This window comes from Elaeis guineensis, chromosome 1, assembly GCF_000442705.2.
Source record: "Elaeis guineensis isolate ETL-2024a chromosome 1, EG11, whole genome shotgun sequence".
Lineage (NCBI taxonomy): Eukaryota > Viridiplantae > Streptophyta > Magnoliopsida > Arecales > Arecaceae > Elaeis > Elaeis guineensis.
Window position 1 is genome coordinate 107,998,081 of NC_025993.2, and position 20,619 is coordinate 108,018,699.

Genomic DNA, 20,619 nt, shown 5'->3' on the forward strand with positions numbered 1-20,619 from the left:
TGCTCGAAAATCAATTCAAGATCGATTGAATCTTATTATTTCAAATTTGAATTTGGCCCAATGAAAAAAATATAAAATTTAAAATCGATTCGACTCACATATCAATCGAGTTTTAATCGAACCTGAATTCGAATTTGAATTCGAACATTAACTTATTAATAATATATATTAAAAATAATAATAATAATAATAATAATAATAATAATAAATATATATAAATTGAAATAGATTCATGAATTTTTAAATTGAATATCATACTATTTGAGTTTGATTCAAAAAAAATTATTTAAATTATTTGAGTTCGATAGTAGTCCAATCAAGTTAAAATAGCTAGCGAACAGATCGGTTGCTTTACACCTCTAGTTGGTGGTTTAAATCTTAAATAGCATATATTTTAAAAACTATATATTCCTTTGGGGTTGGTTGGGTTGAAAGCAGCTGAAGCTTCTCGCTAGCTCGGAAAAATATATGCGGATATCGGCGCCTTCTCGGCAGCTTAGACGCATAGATACGGACCTCCAGTGTGGACGTGTGCATGAGCTTCCTATGGGCACGTAATGCCGCAGAGAAAAATGTATACGGAGGAACGTACGAGAATATCGTCACAAGCGAACGATGCAAAAATATGCAGTCTCGCGTATAAAGTTTCTATGGGATACCCGCGGTATAGATGTAAATATCGAGCCATTAAAGTCGATTCTGGACCCACCATACCCTTCTTCTTCCCCCCGTCCCCGCAGCTAGGGTTTCTCGCGTCTCCCCGAAATCCCATCCCCTCCTCGATCGGAGCGTGGTTTATACGGTTTCGATCGGTTAATCGATTCGACGACGTCCCGCCGGAGCTAATCTATCCGCATTCCAACGTAGCCATGGTACGTTTTCTCTTGCCTTTCCCTTTCCTTCTGGAATTTGGTTTCGTGGCTTGGGTCAAGATCAGGGTAGGTTTTTCTTGTGGATTCTGCTTATGGGTGGGGTTTTTGGGTGATATATTATGGTCCGATGACAAAAAGTTTTTATCTTTTGATATCTATTTTGTTCTTCCTATTGCTATTTTCGACCGAGTGGAACAAGGGTTTTGGTCGGAGAGACGACAGGAATAGGTTGTGGCTTGGTGTTAGACAAGCAGTTTTATGCTTACTCACGTACGTTCTCAAAATCAAATTTTGTTTAAACTATACTAACCATCATATTTTCTAAAGTAAGCCAGGAGAGCATCCCTAAAATCCCAATGGCTGACTCGTTACACCAAAATTTAGTTGCATTTCCTATTGCAAACTTCTATCTGTTAGAAAGCATTAGTAATTATTAAATTTTCTCATTGTGCATTACAACTCACATTTGTATCTATCATTGCCTTTGGCTATTAAATTATTGTGCCAAGACTGTTCAAATTATGATTTTAGGGCTACTTGGTTATGCTAAAATGAAAATTTGAAATTCTGGATTCATCGATAGGGGAAGCTAATTGGATTGTTTATCCACGTAATAGTTGTTCAGTATAAGATAATCGTGATGATTTTATTCATAGATGCTAACATAATTTTAACTTATCAAGGACAAAAAAAAAAAAGCATCCCTATCTCGCACAGTGTATTTAGAGTCTTGATTGCATATTTTTGGTGCTTTATCTTGCATTTTCTTTCTTTGACACAGGCTGCAAAGATTCTTGCCAACCTGATCATTATGGGTTCTGGGATATTAGGAAGGGCTGTTTTACAAGCATATCGCAAAGCACTAGAAAGTAAGTCCGGTGCCATACATCACTATTAATAATTATTATTGATAGACTTTTACTTATATTTCTTTATTTATGATCGTTGAAGGCTTGAGACTTTGGAATAGGAATTTTCTTTGTACGTTCTCATTTTTTATCCCCATTTTATGCTTCAGATATTACGATCCCCCTGAGCAAGCTGTGACAGGAATTATTTTGTGATGTTTTTTCTATTTAATAGAATTACCTTTCAATTTTCAAATGCTTGGAGAAGATATCATTGTTGGAGCACTCCATCATGTAGGCCCTAAGATGATGATAATGAAGGCCTTCTGGAATCCTTAAATATAGAAAATACAGAACTAGCAATTGAACTAGTGTTGAAATTTGTTGACATAATGTACATGAAATATTGCTTTTATGGCTGTTTGGCTACCAAAGTCATGAACTCACTTTATCCTGTAAAAGAAAAATAGAGATTAAGTTTCATCATGTTATAAAAGCTGGTATTGAAGACTTCCCCATGACGATGTGGTGCTGAATTATGGTGGTGAGAACAACGAGGGGTTCAAGTTATAGTATAATTAGTACACTATTGTAGTTGAATGGCTGTTAAAGCAAGTAATCATCAAGAATTGCATGCTGAAATTGTTTCTTGTTTATAATTTGTTATTTATTCCAACCAGTTGTACAATTCCAACCATAAAGTAAAACTTTTAGAGGTATATCAAGGAAAACAAATCTTACAAAAAATAGATCACAAGGAAAAGTCTGAGCATCAAGCATTAACTCTGTTGTGTGTGTGGCCACATGCTTTGTTTATCAAAGTGTTCACTAATCAAAACACTGTGTGAGAAAGAGAAGTATTTTTGATATTGGGTTTGGTCTATCCATGTTACCCGTTAGAAACCAGAATTGGTATGTATTAACCATGCTATGTTATGTACCAATAAACTTTCTTATTCTCGTGTTAAAGTAACTGGTAACCAGCTAATTGTGGTTGGAACCCAAAATTAAAAGTCATCTCCAATCTACAAAGTTTTAACTTTTTAATATCTCATGTCTCCAAGGCCATGTGCCCTTATAATACCTTAAAGCTTCCATTCGTCTGCACAAATTCCATATTGAAGCGATGACAGTTTGTGATGGTGAGTTCCTGTTGCCCCTCCAACTCTAGTCCCATGTCTGCTCCTGAATTAAAGTTGTTTTAGGAATGTGTCCACCTCTGCCCCTGGTTGGCCTAGTGGTACGCCACTGTAGTATAGAGGAGGTTTGGAATTAGACTTGTAGTGGACGGTTTATGTGCATGTGTTCACCTATATGGAGCAGGACAGACTTTTCACTTGCAGAAAAAAGTTGGATAAAACTCTGTATAGGATGACACATATTACTTCTGAACATTAACAATAGGATGACAATAAGAAGAACATTATATTACTCGGTTCAAGATTTTCAAGTCCCAAGCTTGAGTGAAACAAGAGGAAATCATCTGGTGAAGTATATTTCTATAAGAACAGGCTGATATTAGTGGAACAAACATGTTTTTGAGGTGTCAAAATATGAAAAGAATGTGTTATTCCAGAACTTTAGTTATCAAGCAACGTATTTCAGAGCTCAAACGTGTTATTAAGGAAACTTCCCTTGTAACATCCTGAATCATGTTTTTTGAAAGAGAGAGAGAGAGAGAGAGAGAGAGAGAGAGAGAGATTTGTTAAAATAATATAATCTTCATAATTAATGTTGTTACTTCAATGTAGTATTTCATGTAAAGGACTTCCTAATTGAACTGAAAAGCCTTCATCTTCATCGAATAAGGTTAGCATTTTCTAAAAATAAATTGACACCTTACATGAGCTTAAAAGTTTTCTATCTATGGTAGTAAACATGTATCTTAAACATATACATGCATGTTTGACTTGTTTTTGCATGAGAAAGTCACCATACGATTCATGGATATGATCTTCACTGCCTATGACAGTTTGGACAGATATCTTCTTAGTAACTACTTTCTTATCAATATTCACTGTCCGTTTATGTTGTTGCTACAGACAATTTCTTAAATTTGGCAATGAGCTGAAGAGCGTAGAGTCATCTCTATCTTTATAACATACCAGATGCATGTGAAAAGTGCTTGATTTTTTCTTTTTCTCTCTGTTTTTCTTGGCAGATGCTAATAAAACTGGTGTTGCAAATGAAACTATACAAAATATACGTAGAGCTAGTAAAGTCATGACCGAACAGGAGGCTAGGCAGATATTGGGGATTAGTGAGCAATCAACCTGGGAAGAGGTTCTGCAGGTTGGTTTTTGATTCACACTTACATTGCTTGATTGTTACAATTAGCGGCCGAGTGCTTACATTGCCTGCTGAGTATATACGTTTGTTATTCTCCCATCCTGCACCTTTTCATGCAATAAAAATTTGATTTATTTTTTTTCCTTGCATTTTATAGTTCTTGTATGCTGAATTTATCGGGAAGTATGGAATTTGACCATACACTTGATGACTCTTCCTGATTTGAGTCACAGGTCATGCTTAACACTCTGATCAGATAAAGCCAATCAACTCACTATCTCTGAATTAGGGGTGCAATCAAGCCAAGTCAAATCAAGTAGCTAGAGGCTTAAGCTCAACTCAATTCTAAATACTCAGGGCTCGAGATTTGACTCAAGATCGATTAGGTCTTGATATCCAAGCTCGAGTTCGACACAACTAAAAACAGTAATACTTGAGATTAACTTGGCTCAAATATCAATTGAGCTATACTCGACCTCAAATTTGCATCTTGGTTGTAATTAAAAAATATAATTAAAACAAAATATAATATTATGTTATATTTTTGAAATATTTAATTAATAATATATATTATAAATAAAATATTATATATATGTATATACACACAGTCGGCGAGTTTTGGAGCTGAGTATTTTCTTACTCGAGCTCGGTAATGGTCGAGTTGAGTCGAGTTTGGATTCAAATCGAGCTTAAGCAGCTTGCGAGCAGCTTGGCTCATATGCACCCCTACTTTGGACAGTGAATTACCCATCTCACATGTACTGTGTACAACACATGTACTGTGTACAACAACGTGATTGTTTTTTGGAATATTTAGTTGTGGTGGTTGCTGTTTAAAGAATTTGTTCTGTGGTCACCTGACCCAAGTCATACTTATATATCATATTGAAATTTGGTATCTGAATCTGAGTCGTTCTTTTTGCCAAATTTGCAGAAGTATGATGTCTTGTTTGAGAGGAACGCCAAACAGGGGAGCTTTTACCTGCAGTCAAAGGTTCAGAGGGCCAAAGAATGTTTAGAAGCTGCATACCAAGGGAAGGGTGAGGGAAAAGGATGAAGTCTGCTAACCTTCCCCGTTATATGTGAAATTTTATGTTCAATATATCTATAGAGTTGTGAAGGTGTCTGAAAATATTGCTGCTGGTTCAAATGTAATTTTTCAGAAGGAATACAATGGTTTTTCTTTGTACCATGTAGTCCATGCCTGTGGCACTCAAAACTTTTATCCCAACGATTTGTGGGATGCTATTTTTTATCCCCGACAAGTTTATCCACTCTGCCAATAATAGCGAGAGAAGCTAAACTGGCATATCTGTTCACAAATCTTTCTCTCTCTCTTCCCCCAATTCACATGAAATAGCTGCAATTATAATTGTAGCAAGGTTTTCAACTCAGTCAAGATTTTGGTTTACTCTTTCTATTCACAATTTTTGATCTGTGATTAACAATGCAATTATAATCTCGGCAATGTTTTTTTATCACAGCCAAGATCCTTACCAAGATCTCCAGTTGTATCAGTATGTTTGTGTGTATCTTGGCTCTAATGTCATGGCTGATATAAATTGATAAGATTCAAAATATTGATTGATATGATATATTTATAGCGATTCATTCGGTTCGATCAATTTTTACTTCTTAAAAACTTTTATAATTAGTAAATCTTGAAATCAGTGTTTGAATATAATTTCTAATCTCAGATTTATTATTTTGGCTGAGATTCTGATATCCCGGTCTTTGAATATTGACTGGTATAATGGAAAATCTAAGTTTTGTCTAATCTTTTTCCACTCATTATGTCGGCCAAGATAAACTGGGATCCTGGTTCATCTCCATCTCAGCTGATACAATATGAAAGCCGAAAGGCACTTGCCCACCTGGTTGTTACCAAATCATGCCAGGACCTTCATTTGCCTCGTAGTGTCTGTATGGAAGACTTTCATGTGCTGTTTGCTGGAAGATCAAGACCACCTTCTTCTAATTCCAAGAAGTTCCTTGCAATGTTGAAGCTATGGCTGTTGGTGGATTTCCACAATGGGAGTATTCCCCACAGCTATCTGAAAGTCCTCAAGTTGGTCACAGCGTAAGGACAAAGGAAAATTCCAAGTAGTGATATACTGTACAAGCCATAGACTTCTGTTGGTTATTTTAGTCTTTGCAAGGAGATGCAAGCTTTTTCCAAGGAAAATAAAGTCCCATGTCTATATCTGAGTGGATATTCGCTGGCCAGGAACCAATCTGAATGCCTTGACATCTTAGTCCGACTTCCAAAATGGAATCCTTCTAATGCTGAACTTATTGGTGTTAATGAAATGCCACGTAATGCACTGTATCCTATTCCAAGATTCAATTGACTTGATGATATTGACCACGAGGAGAAGAAAGGTTTGGTGTCTGAACCTTATTTTGCCATGTTTGATTAAAAAATTGGGCAAGGAATCCAGCATCATTTCTTTTGGAACATATTCTGTTGAAGTTTAAACTTCTCTTCCAGACTAGCATAACTTTCTCAAGAGGGTTCAGATCTTTTCAGGGCTTATTCACACTCCTAAATGGCATGATGATACTTCTTTAGAGAATGATCTATTTTGGTCTGTATCCTTATTAACTGTCTATGGCAACAAAGTTTCTCACATTCCTAGCTATATCCATGCATGCAAATGTTTTACATGAACCGGCTAACAAACCATTGAAGAACAAGTAGCTAACTTACATTATAATAAGTTGCCTTTAATCATAATAATAAATTAACCTGGAGCCCTCAAGATGCACATCAGATTGTAAATATCAGGTGCGAACAATTTAACCCCTTCATGATTTACAAAATAAAAACCCATAATTTCCTACAACCACCAGATTTGTCGTACAATCTTTGTCGGTTCTGTTCTGATATTCTCCTAGATGTCTCTTTCCAAATAAATAAATAAACAGATATATAAATAAAATAACAATATCCTGCAAATCTTGATTAGGTGGAATCTAATATATCAGGGACCCACTCATACATATGATGCACGCTTGTTTGAATTGACTCAAATACTTAATTAAGAATAGGTCGTGCAAAGCATATAAAAAATAAAAATAAACAGCATATAAAACATCTCTGTCTATAACAACTCACCTGTTTGTCTACCCCATTGGCACATAGCCTAAGCTGGAAGGTTTGAAAAAGTCACAATCTTAATCTATGATAACTTTCATAATCAAAAGATTAGAATTTTACATGATTTGCTTGATACCGTATTTAGACCGAGGTACATTTCTTAAACAAACTCTTGGCTGCCTAAGCCCAAGACTTAGTTGTTAAATAATATTAGTCGCAATCTAGATCTAGTGTGATCTATCTTAGATCATAATCAATATGAAATTGACCTGATCGACATAAAAAAACTGGTATTGCCCATGTTCTTGTGCAAATTAAGATTTTAGGTACACAGACTGTTTCTAAGAGGGTTTTTTTTTTTCTTTCAAAAAGTACATTCAGTATTTTAGGTAAAATACTACTCTCTGAGTCTCCTCTTTTGGGTTATTTTGGTTTTTTCATTGCTTTGCAGATGGAATCAGCTGAGTCTCCTTTACATCTCATTTTGGGTTTTTCTCTTACTGTGAAGTTATTGTGTTTCTCATTTTGGGTTTCTACCTTCTGCATGGAGCTGGGAATTACTACCATGTAATCACTTTATGTAAATCCTTCAACCTTATGCTTTGAAGAAAAATCGGTGAGTAGTTGGATTCTTCCACTACTCATTAAACTTCTCAAAAGAAGAAGAAGAAAAATGCTGCTATTGTATCCAAAATCATTTTCAAATGTCTCCCAGTGGGAAGCCACAAGTGGTTCTTTTGTTGAGACTGTCTCCCCCTGCAAGCATACAGACGTTTTGTGTTATATTCAAAATGGAAGCATTGGAGTTAGATAACCTAACAGTCTTGTCCTCAAGGCGGACTAGAGGAAAAGATCTTTGCTTCCAAAGCTGGCACCATTATTAGGTATACAGGTACACAAAAAAAGGGTGTCCCTGAAAGTGTTCTGGATCTGCAAACAGATAGTTTCTACTGTTCCATTAGTATCTGATATGAATTGCTCCCTGATTCCTCAGTTAATCATCAGAGAAAAATCAGCTAAAATGTAGAGCTTTCTGCAGAAATATGAGAATTTTCACAGGATTGCTCTTAGAGTTTATAGCAAAGAATTCCATTCCTTTCAATTCTATCCATCTAGAAACCAGAACTCCATCTACAATAAAGGTGAGTCTTCTTGCACAACATAATGAAACTCAAAAAATTGAAGTGGTGGAGAAATCAAAAATATATCCAGTTGTTTCATTGATGCTTTGGACAATTGAGATCAGTGATATTGTATAGGACTGGCAGAATTTCTTTGAAAAATCTACATTGAGGGGTAGAAATAACCAGCTACTAGTTGATTTGATAACCAATAAAGATGCCCCAATACAAGAAAGTAGAGGGTGGAAATGTTTAAGCATCTACAAATTGCACCCTGGTGAGCAATTGGGTGACTGCATGCAGTGCCATGCAGAAACTGTTGTTAGATGCCTATCTTGCCATCCTAAAGATATCGCATGCCCTTCATCTCTCTCAGAAATTCGAAACCCACCACCACCATCATGTTCTATACTTGAGCAGTGGCTCCTGATCTTCAAGAGCAGCTTTGCTTGGCTCATAGACCTTGAACTCAACTTTATTTCTTCGAAACCGAAGCTCTCCATCTTTTTCTTCCATGTATCCAGCCTCTCAAACCTCAAGTGCTTCTCCTCTTCCTTCTCCTCGTTAGTCATGGCGGCCTGGATCTCTCTACCGAGATGGTTCTTCTCGATGCTCAGCCTCTCGGTGCTCTCAGCCGGGAGGCAGTCATTCAACGAGTCGAACATGGCTGCATAGTAATGTAAAGACTCCATAAACCTCGATAAGAAGTTTTGTGGTCTTTGGCTACCTTCTTTCTCTACCAGAACCACCACAGATGGATTCAGTGAGGAGATAGCCATCAATGTATGATATATCTCTGAAGAGCTTCTCAAGTTTTGCAGGTAAAAAACCAAGTTCACGACGAGCGTTGCATCCTTTTCAATCTTAAAATCACTGCTACTCGAACCTCTCAGCAGCCCTTCAAATTTGAAGATCAAATTGCGGCAGCCCTTGGTGAAATTGACAAGCCTTATTTCAGTTTCCTTGAGTTCCTCAATGCTTCCACCAAATCCCATAATTCGGAGAGAGATGGGCATGCTACTTGTGGCCTTATCAGATAGGGATTGGATTAAAGAAGGCCATTGGAATCCATATGACACATCGAAATCTATGACATGTAGCCTTCTTCCATTCTGCATCTCTTCCTTTTCAAAGGCCTCAATTATTGCTTGGTTAGCAGTGAAATGGGCAAACTGGTAGTATGGTGACGCCTGGTAGAGTTGGGTGAAGGCTGAGAATTCTTCTTCTGCTGTGGTATGTGCCATGATTGTTCGGTAGAATGGAGACCTTCTTGTTAGAATTCTCGCAGCCAAGCCATCTGTGAAGTAAGCTGCGACCCGTTGGATTGGATCTCCATTCAAGGAGACACGATGGTACAACTCATGTAAGGCATCAACAGCTGAGCTTACATTGTGTGCATCAACTGCGGTGGCAGCCACGAGAAGCAAATCAATCAGTTGCAGACCCTTTCCATCCTCCAACTCATTCCTTCTGGGGTCTACTCTTAACATCCTCTCCCTTTCTTGAAGTAACCTAAAGAACCTTTTATCCAAGACATCTTGCATTAACGTACCACATGCAATGCTATTAGATTCATCTCTTCTCTTCCTCTTCTTCGCATCACTCGAACACCAAGTGCTGCCAATACCCAAGTCAAGACTTGGCATCTCCTCTCCAATATCTTCTTGCATTCTCTCTCTCGCTCTCTCTGAGCTACAAATGCACATGCACAAGAGGAGAGAGGGTGCAAGAGTTGGCAATGGAGGGAGAGTAAACAATTAAGGGTTGGAGTTAGAATTTTAAGGGAGGTGGAGAAGGAGGTTTATGGAAAATTCCTTTGTGTCACCACATGAGAAGAGAACAAAGGAAAAGGAGGAGAGGGAGGACTTGGTCTTGCCTTCTTGGGCATATACAAAGGTCCTTTTGAGTGAAGGATATCTTCTCGCCTTGATATATATTTCTTTTCCTTCTTGTCTTTGGATTGATATTCCCCTTGGATTCCGAGGATGAGACGGTGGGTGGTGTTTTCTTCTCCTTGTTTTGTTCTACATTTTTCTATGGTTTTGGTTTTAATGATGGGCTCTGTTGGGGAGTGAGAGAAGTGGTTGGAATTAGAATGTTTCAAAGATGCCATGAGGTTGTCGACCAAGAACAAAGAGGAGGGAAGGAAAGAGCTGGGAATCATCACTTGTCTCCACACGACTTGTCGCCTTGCCCCGCTTTCTAGAAGCAATCCCACCCCCTCAACAGATTATCTTATCTTGTATTATTATAAGCCCTTTTCTTCCAACCTTTCCAACCACCAGCCTTTCATCTCCTCCAAAAGTTCGATAGCTCAGAGCAGTGAGAACATACCATGGGAAGTGATAAAACACACAAGGTGCAAAGAAAAGTTTACACCTATCATTAAAGTCTAATAAGAAGCACTGAAAAATGGAAATCAAAATAATTAGATGTCATCTTTCACTATCTGTAAGCAGATAGATAGTTCTACTTTTCAAAAAAAACAAAGTATCTAAATTCTGTGCAAACAATTTTTATCTAAATTTTGATCTGTCACAGTGTCCTTCCAGACCCGAGTTCAAGTCCACAAATGGGGAAAGCAATATTAATTACATATTGAGGCAAAAAGAATTTGAAGCATCATGATTCAGGCTTTGCCTTCCTGACTGAATCACCAAATGTGACCCAACATACAGAGTGGAACTAAGGCTTTTGTTACTAGAGAAAATTCAATCGACTAGAAACTCCCCCTTGGAATCATTCTTCCCCCCCCCCCCCCCCCCAACCCCCTACCCAACCCAAATGCTGATTCATAGGAACAAAACAAGTATCAAATGCTGTCATGCTAATTCACTTTGGAAACTCCAGGTGCCCTTGAAATTAAGTATTTCCTGTGTCTCTGCTTGAAGAATAAACTCAATACCCAACATAATCTCAATGGAAAACTCAACAAATATTTGGGAGGCTGTCTTCTGTGACGATCCTTGCGAATCTATTGATCATATCCTTGTTAAATTCTTGTTTGCGATGAAGGTTTGAAAGGCAATTTGCCACCATTTCGGAGTTTCGCACCTTCCTGACCGGTTGACTGACGTTCAACTTGGAGAAGAGTACACTTCTCAGAGAACCTCCATTCAACTGTCTTCATGCTGATTGCTGTGGTTTCATTGTTCTGCTGGAAGGAAAGAAATAGCAGGATCTTTCTTAACAAGAAATCCTCGGCCGTTGGCACTGCTCTGCATAGAATCAATCTCTTCGATGAATGGTCTCTGCTTTTTTCTCAGAAAGAGCTTCCGACATTTGCATCGGCTTGCCCGAAGATGAAGACAATCCCATCTCTGCTTCGAACAGACAATGGAAACCGGCCTCTAGAATTGTTTGCTGCTTCTGGTAGTAGAGCTGAAGATCTTCAGAGAACCAGCTGACATGCTCTGTGACTGGAGCTTCAGCCATGTTTTCCTACTACTGTCTTGTGCCTAAAGTTATTTAAAGTTATCTTTCTTTCTTTTCTTTCTAATCTAGCAAATTTTTGCATCTGTGTAATCCTCATCATCTCTCCACTATCTATTTTGACATGTAATCTCTGCTGTTTAAACTTTTGCTTAATAATTTTGGATTATTTTACACCTGCATTCCATGATTTGTTACTTTAATATTCAGGAACAGCATTGTTTAACCAAGATTTGCAAGAAGTAATCATAATATCTGACTAGTCTATGCAACCATGCTGCAATTCACAAATAGCACTCGCAGGCCATGCCGAGAAAACGCTTAGTTGTTGCAAAGCTGATCAGTTTAAAATAATTTGTTTAAGTTACAATACCACTCTAATGGTGATTAAAATTTGCTGACTTTCCATATAAGGCTTCTAGCTGTGGAATATTGTATGACTATGATAGGAGCTGCTTAGGTTAGCTGGAGGGCTAACGACTGCAGGCTAGCTTACTGAAGAGAGTATACCTCTCTTTTTATTTATGGTAGGATGAAAGAGGCATGGAGACCCAAAAACAAAGAGAAAGTTAGCCTCCATCAATGATGACATGAGAAATTCAGCTTCTATCAAAGATGACGGCCCCAGCATCAATATGAACCGGCTAATTTTTTCTAAGTATGAAGGAGAAAAAGTATCATGGGAACAGGAAGAAAAAAAAACGAATCCGTGAAGAAACTTGAGGTATATTGACTACTGAGGGGAGAAGAAAACCTTTATCGTTAGTGTAACGGCTTTCATGCAGGAAAACATGAGAAAAATGCTCTTTGAAATAAAAACAAAAGCCTAGATGTTTCACACCAAAAGTGCAGGAAAAATTTAGCAATGGATGGGTGGCGTTATCAGTTGAAGTCAACAAAATTTTATTAAAATCCTGTCTTTAACTGTTGAAGTTTCGGCCACCTGTTGTTGTGACGACTGGGATAAACCAAATCTGCAAGAGATTAGAATTCTATCACTTTAATATGACGTAGAACAAATACATATGCACCAACTTTAGCTGCCATTGAACGGAGAGGCACCAGGACTAGCGATTAGTGATTTAGGTTGATGCACAACAGTTGTCATCATAGCAGTGGTTTCATCCAGCCAAAATATTGTTGAATTTTAAATACAGTTCTTCTTAGTAAAAGATATGGGTTGGATTAATTGTCGCCATATAAACAGCTTGATCCAGACAAAATATGGTTGGATTTATTCTTGCATCTGGGCCTCTCATTGATACAATCTTGGCACACTGATGGCCATGTAACTCAATGGTCTTCCATGCTGCAGAGGTCTCATCATTGATGATAAACTGTGGAAAGAAAAAGCAGTACCAATTGTAAGAGTCCATTTCTGTCACTCTGTCGTTGTCTTCTTATCTTTCTTGTAGTCTTCTGTTTTTCCTTTTCCAGCATGGTATTTGCCCAGGTCTCTTTGCAACAACAATCCTTTCCACCTAAATTGGCAATTTAATTGAGCCATCTGTCCTTTTGTGTCCTTGTAACCGATTACAAGTGTCAAAAGAAGCGATATTTGAAGGTTTTCTAGTGGTGCGTAGAGAGGCTAAGTTTGCTTCTATCCTTTGTTGCTTTAAGCAAGGAAGAAGACTTTGCTAGGGATCAGCTCTTCAAATTTTTACCAAGACGTACCGTGTAGACCACTAAAACAGTGAACGTGTGTAACTTCTTGAGAGAAAATTACCATGTGTAATTATCTTCCATTTCTTTTGATCCTTAAGCTACCATCTTATTTCATGGATGCATGTTATATTTTTTGGAGGGACAGAGAGAAAAGGTATCAACCATTTCATTGAAATGGAGACGCACAGTATACTTGCGTCCATACATGATTTCAATGCACTAAGAACGTCAAATGAGGTGGAAGATCACATAAAACAAATACAAGGCATCTCAGATGGAATGTTATATATCAGAATTATAACAAAAGATAGACTACTAGAGGGATTTCAGATGTTCTCTTTCCTGTCAGCGGACTGCCATAGAAGATTCTTCGTCATCTTCTTTATGAAACTTCCAAATTGAAGCCATTAGTCCTTGAGAGGAAGAGGCTGAAGACCCGGTTTTTGCATTCCTTTTCACCTGCATCGTTCACAACAAACACTTTTAGAGAGAATAATTTTAGTTAAATATTACTTAATGTTCCAAAAACTAGCAGATGATGAAATTATGGCGGTGGTTTCAATCCATTAGCTTCTATTTTATTCTCTTTTTTTTTTTTTTTAGGATAAAATATGGCCATCCACCAGTTTCAATTAACCAAGTGCAAAGGAAATTTCTCCATTGGTTCAGTAAAACAGAATCAGGAGGAAAAAATACATATGTACTTAAATTTGTCCGAAGTTTTACATGTTGAGATTGTATTCATCTCTCTGGGTAGATTGGTAAGCTCATTTTACCTTTTTGCCCGGAGCAACCTTCCCTATCTTCACACTTTTCAAGCTTTCTGGCCTGTTTTGCAGATACTCCTTTAGTTGGTTATCATCCATGGATTCTATCATATTTGTCTGCCATTCCCAAAATAAAGAAAAAACAAACTAAATTGATGACATGGTGTAAAAATATCTTTCAGAAAATAAAATGTTATTCAAATGGAGGACCAAGAGAAATATCCTTAATTGCATTAGTTGTAGGAGTTTCATTTGGTACGACAAAAATCTGGATCATATAATAGTAGAGAAATGAACATGTGGAGGATGACTCATTAGTCAGACCTTAAAAAGCAGTCAAAAGATCTCTCTCAAAACAACAAATTTGCCTCTTGGTTTCCCACACACAAGCACAAAAAACAAAGGAAAAAGAAATCCAGCTTGAAAGTTTTTCTTAACTCCCTTTATGGGAAAGGTTTTTCTCTTAAACACTTTGTCCCCTTGTTCTTCGCCACATGGCATGAAAGCAAAGGCTGTGTATACGTCAAAAGATCCGGTTGACACTTTCACTGAAATGCATGCATAACATATACCTTTTGATGATAAATGGTAGAAAACCAAAAGATTTTATTTTTGATACAATAAATTGCTAGTAATTGTTTGGAAATAGTGCATTCTTTTAGAAGAATCGAACATGGTAACCATATTAAATTCATTTCCTTAATTTCTATTTTCAAGCATACATGTTGAAATATAAAAATATTCAACACAGACGAGTTCTTGGTAGACAACATTAATTGCAGCGGACTCACCCATGAGATAAGCTCCTCCACTTCTCTTTCCATGGAATCTTCTTCCTTGTCGATTAGCTCCTTCTTCTGCTGCCATGAAAGGACCTCCACCTCGGAGGCTTTCTTCTTCTTCTTCGATTCAGTCCCAGACGACATCAGGGAAAAGGAGGCAATGGTGAATGTAGAACAACAGGCAGGGCTGGATTGTGGTATATATGGAAGGATGTCAAAAGTAACGGTTGGAATATAAGATGGAAAAGAAGAGTTGGACTAAACACTGAATGTTCTCATTTCAACAGTTTGGAACCTGAAAAAAAAAAGGTGACTACTTAGCAGCCTGCAATGCGGACGTCGGTCAAATCAGTTGGCATGGGGCAGGTGAGGATGTGGTCATTTGAACAACGCTTGTAGGAATCCTCCAAATGAACCGTTTATGATTATTTTGTGTGTGTCTTTACTCCTGAACTACTTTTTTGGATAGTTAGCCAATTTCTGTGCGACATATTCCACACAAGTCGGGAAGGGACGCAGAAATGAACTTGGAGGAATGGTAATAAGCTTATCAGATATTCAAATTTTATAGATATCACAATTCCAAGATGTTTTAGATATAAAGCTTATTAGATGTATTCTGGTTTTCTGAAAATCCTAGGATTAAGGAAACAATGACCTCTACTGATTACTGATTCCTTCGAAGTAGTCTTTTCCTTGGTGACTTACTTAAGGCTCAGGGAAGCCAAGGCACAAGGAAAACGCCATGTCCGCCGCCAAGTTAGTTATTAGAGCCATCAGCCTACCTCGTGATACATGCTCTTTCTGAAGAGAAAAAAATGAGTAAAAGTTAGTTCGGAATTATTGTAGGTGATTCTGGTCGTTTGTGGTTGAGGTAGTTTTGCTTCTTATCCATAGAAAGTATTTGTTCAGAATTAAAGGGTATTACACCATTAGCATGATATTTTTAACTACGCCTCTTTGCTTGTCAGATTTTAATAATTGTAGTTTCCAACTGTTTGTAGGTCATTATCTTATTAAGTTGCTTGTGAATCTTTGTTTTTATGGTTTATCCACATGTGGTATCCTCTGGTGCATGCTATACAGTCACATATTTTTCTATATACAATGTTTTTATGGAACTTTTTTTTTTTTGCACAACTGGTCTCCTCATTCGGATTCATCAGCTCCAATTTAGATTCACCGAGTGTTTTCACCAGCTACTTCTGTATGCTTTTAAACGAATCACCTGCTCTTTTTAAGAAAGTATAGAAAGAGTATAGGTTAATGTAGAGAGAATGAGTGAAGCATGAAATTTCTTAGTTTGTAGTTTGCTGAGAAGACAAGTGGGAATGCAATTTGATAATGGATTCGAGGAATAAAACAATTTACGTTTCAGGTCCAGTCATCAACATAATGATCTTCCCTTGCAAGCTTATCTAATACATGCGGAGCTTTTAGTTTTTGTCTTGCATTCAATAAATAATAATAATAATAATAATAATAATAATAATAATAATAATAATAATACAGATATATAAATTTCTTTTTTTTTTTATTGTCTTGTAGTGCTATAATAAAAAGATTTAAACATCAAGTTGTTTAATTCAAACATCCCTTCAGAAGTTTAGCGGCCAATTTAGTCCCACGTCACCTTAATTTGCTCACTCAAGACTCATTTTTGTGCTATTTCCATTTTTTGAGATCCTCTGCTAGTGGATGAACGCCGAAGTTTATTGTATTCTACAAGTTTGATTCTAGTTGAAGTCCAGGGAACTTTTTATCAAAGCATTTATTCTTCAAAATTCAGTCGATTATATATGATCAATAATCATCAATACCCTAGCTATCTTCAGCAGGTCTGAAGGCAGGAAGGTTTGTACTGCATGGATAAGGTGGCGATAGTGCCCCTCCATTTTTTTTTTTTTTATGTCTGTATTTAAAAAAATTACATATTTTATTTGTGCATCAACTCCACCCGTTTACCGTTTGACTTGTAACGACTCAAGATCTTATCCAAAAAAAAAAAAAAAAATCCTTATCAAAGAATGGCATCAGGATTTTTTTGATTCTATATAAACATTCAAAATTTTTCGATGTATGATCATTATGGGACTAAATATATGTCTGCACTTAAATTTATATTGTAAATTTGGTGACATGCTATAAGCAGAGATAGTTTACACTTAATGAAATCTTCTTATAGCAAATTCTAACATGCAGGAGGCCACAACCCTTCCATTGACCATTGGATCTGAACCTACCAGATTTGCTGGTGCTCCCACCATCAGTATTGACCACAAAGGCCATGCAGGCCACTGTAACCACCCCCTCCATTGGATCTTTGGTTTGGTAACCATTCAATCAAGATGATGACAATGACGCCGTCAGTGGCGTAGCCAGAATTTTTCACTATGAGGTTCAATATATAAATTAAAATAAATAAATAAATAATGGGGGTTGCAGACTCACGGCTACAAAAGGGAAAAAAGAGAGGGCTGAGTCTAGATTTAACATTTCGTAAGGGAGAAAAAAAAGAGAAAAAAAAAATGAAAGAAAGAATTCTAAACGAGGATACGGGGGATGAAGGGTGAAGGCTCAAACCACTAAGCTAACTAAGATTTTATATTTTATAAAAATTCAAAACTATATATAAAAAAAAAATTTGGATAATATTTACATACCCTAAAGGTATTGCATCAAAATTTGGGGGTTCAATTAAACCTCCAAATCAAAACATGGCTCCTCCCTGTCATGCCGCCAATGGACACCTTGATGATCCTGCAGGTGATCATTCCATGAAGCCCTCCAAGGAGATGACCATCCCAGATTTTTTTTTTCTTTTGTTGTACTTTTGTTTTTTTGATAAATTATTGTGACGGCCCAACCCATGTAAGAATCCAAACGAACAAAAAAAAAAAATAGAAAAACAGGGGAGAAGACTCCCAAAGGGAGTCTTCTTCCTCCTCTCGCCGGCTCCCAATCGGAGTCGGAGACGAGTTCCCTCCGGCTCTATTTAAGGAGGAGAACCCTCCTCTCTCCTCTCATCGAGAAATCCTGAGGCAAAACGGCGGCAATCGCCAGAAATTCCTCATAGAGACCCGTCACTGTGCCGTCCAATTTCTCATCGGAAAAGCCTCGCCGGCGACGGAGGTAAGCCTCCTCCCCTTCCTCTCTCCTCCCCCTTCCTTCCCGTGCCGATGTGCACGCTCGCCGGCGACTGGAGTCGCCAGATTTTGTTGCGGAAGAATCTTCCTTTTTATCGTTTTTCTATCGTCGGTGGTCACCGTCGACCACCGGTTTGGCCGTCCCTTGCCGCCGGAACGTCTCCTCTCCTGCCGATGGTCGTCCCACGCCGGCTGCGCCGCTGGCCGGCCACCCAACGAGGGGACCTCACGGTCCCCTGTTTCAGCCCAAAACAAGCCCACGGGAGAAAAAGGAAAGAAGAAGAAGGAGGAAAAGAAAAAGAAAAAGAAAAGAAGAAGGAAAAGAAAAGAAAAAGAAAAGAAAAAGAAGGAAAAGAAAAAGAAAAAGAAAAGAAAAAAAGAAAAAAAAAGAGGAAAAAGAAGAAGAAAAATAATATAATAATAATAATATAATAATAATAATAAATAGGATTTTCTCTCCTCTCTCTTCCGTGAAGGAAAAAAAAAGAGAAAGAAAGAAAAGAAGAAAGAAAAAAATAAAATAAATTAATTTATAAATAATAAAATATGAGAAAGAGAGTTTCTCTCTCTTCCTTCTCTTTTCAGCCTGAACTAGTATTTTCTCTATCTAAAATTGAACTTTCTCTCTCTACTTTCTCTCTCTAGAATCCTCTCTCTAGATTATTTCTCTCTCCTAAGATTTCTAGAATTTTGAGAAGAATGATGATGAATTTAAATGATCCTCGTGATGGATTTTTAATCCGTGATCGTCGGACGGTACACCGACATCCACTTTAATCAGATCAAGTATTTTTAGATTTTATTTCTCATGATCTTATTGAATTATCCACATGATAATTTTAGCATGATTTGATCTGATCGATCAGGATTTGTTGAATCATATTGTCTGAAAAATTCAAGATAAATTTTCTCTCTCTAGAATTTTCTCTCTCTAAAATATTCTCTCTCTTGATTGATTCTCTCTCTAAAAAGGTTAGTGAATGAAAAAAATTTTTTTAATAATCATGATCTGATTCTAATGAAGAATCCTGATCCATGATTGTCAGACAGCGTACTGGCACCCACCTTAATCAGACCATGAATCTTTAGATTTGATTATCCATGATTTCGATCTAGCCATGACTTGATTTGATCATGTTGATTTCACCAATTGAGATATTGGACCAATCGTAATGTTGGATTGTGTCACTTGATCAATTCGAATTGTACCTCATGAATTCTCTCTCCTCTGATTTTCTCTCTCCACTTAATTTTATGAAATCGATGAAGAAACTTCGGTCCTATCACTTCGAATCCGATTTGATCTGACAGTCAAACTTTGGATCGTTTAGGTCCTAATTAGATTTTGATTAGATGAAATTAGATGATCGGACCCAATCTAAACCGTTGAAATATGGTATTCGTATTCTTTCTAATTATTGAAATTGATTCTGTATAGGATTGTGGATGTTTGATCATGGGATATCGCGATATGATCTACGAATAGAATTTTTGGAAGAAAATTTAGAGAATTATGTGGATTTATTGGAATACGTTTGAGGTAAGTAATGTTTCATTTTTTCTAGATTTATCGGCAAATTATAATGTATTCTTCTGACATGATTTGTGAAACGATGCATGAATTGGATGAATGGTATTTTGTTATGAAAATATCTTATTTGAAATGTTATGATGAAGCATGATTGAACATATTGATTTCATGATGCATTATATTGATTGATTTCGATACTACATGATTATATATTTTATTATCGAAATTTGAATATGAAACATGATTTATGAAGAATTATGATATAAGAAACAATAAGAATTGACAACCTGACTATGTAAAGGACCCCGTCAATGGGGGCATATATGTTGGCAATTGATTGTCCTGAGGATTTATGTCGCCAGCGAGACCAGCGACATGTCGCCAGAGAGACCAGCGACAAACCGCCATAGAGATCAGCGGTTCCAAAGGACATGGCTACCAGATGATTCGCAGCCTACCGCAAGCAGATACGCGATATTATGACCCTGCCACAGAGAAAATATGGTCATAGCTCATGGTTGACGAAAAAAATTGAAGAACAAAAGAAATTAAAATTTGGAAAGAAACTTAAATTTTCGAAAAAGAAATGAATTTGGCATGAATTATGTTGCATAATTGAAATTGATTTCGAATTGATGAACTCTATATGCTTATTTTTTTATAAATGATGATTTACTTAAATGCCTGATGAAATCTGTTTAAAAGTGATCATTGCTTACTGGGCTGTCTAGCTCATTACCTCCTATTTTACTGTTTTTACAGATGTTGAAGAATTAAGATGATACAAGATATGAATGGAAGAGTGATCAGAAGTAGAATCTTCATACTTTTATTTTAGGTTGAAAGGCTTATTGAATTTGATGCAAAGCCTTTGAATCGTTGTTGAATTTATTGAGATATTAAAGAAAAAATTTAGGTCGTTATATTTTAGATTTAAATTGTTGACTAATTATTCCGCTGTTGTTTTAGGATAGTATGATAAGATGTCTTGCATGCTTATGGGAAGAGTTTTCTATGAGTATGCGGCGGTTGCCATGACCCTCGATTTAAAATCTCGGGTTGGGGG

General features: G+C 37.0%; 2 protein-coding genes and 1 non-coding gene across 3 annotated transcripts; 1 reads left to right on the plus strand and 2 right to left on the minus strand.

Annotated features, from left to right (window-relative positions):
- Window positions 1-647: 647 nt before the first annotated feature.
- On the plus strand, window positions 648-5,274 carry LOC105038397 (mitochondrial import inner membrane translocase subunit PAM16 like 2). Its single transcript, XM_010914198.3, has 4 exons — window positions 648-872; window positions 1,654-1,741; window positions 3,882-4,012; window positions 4,944-5,274. Exons 1-4 carry the CDS (start codon window positions 651-653, stop codon window positions 5,064-5,066), a joined length of 564 nt encoding a protein of 187 aa, XP_010912500.2. The 5' UTR covers window positions 648-650; the 3' UTR covers window positions 5,067-5,274.
- A 3,025-nt stretch (window positions 5,275-8,299) lies between these two features.
- Window positions 8,300-10,976, minus strand: LOC105038455 (GRAS family protein RAM1-like). The gene has a single exon (XM_010914265.4). It carries the CDS (start codon window positions 9,934-9,936, stop codon window positions 8,491-8,493), a length of 1,446 nt encoding a protein of 481 aa, XP_010912567.2. The 5' UTR covers window positions 9,937-10,976; the 3' UTR covers window positions 8,300-8,490.
- Window positions 10,977-13,542: 2,566 nt separating this feature from the next.
- LOC109505514 (uncharacterized) lies at window positions 13,543-15,155 on the minus strand. The gene is made up of 3 exons (XR_012137919.1): window positions 14,886-15,155; window positions 14,104-14,211; window positions 13,543-13,786 (listed from the first exon to the last, which is right to left on the minus strand). It is a non-coding gene; the product is annotated as an uncharacterized protein (transcript).
- Window positions 15,156-20,619: the final 5,464 nt, after the last annotated feature.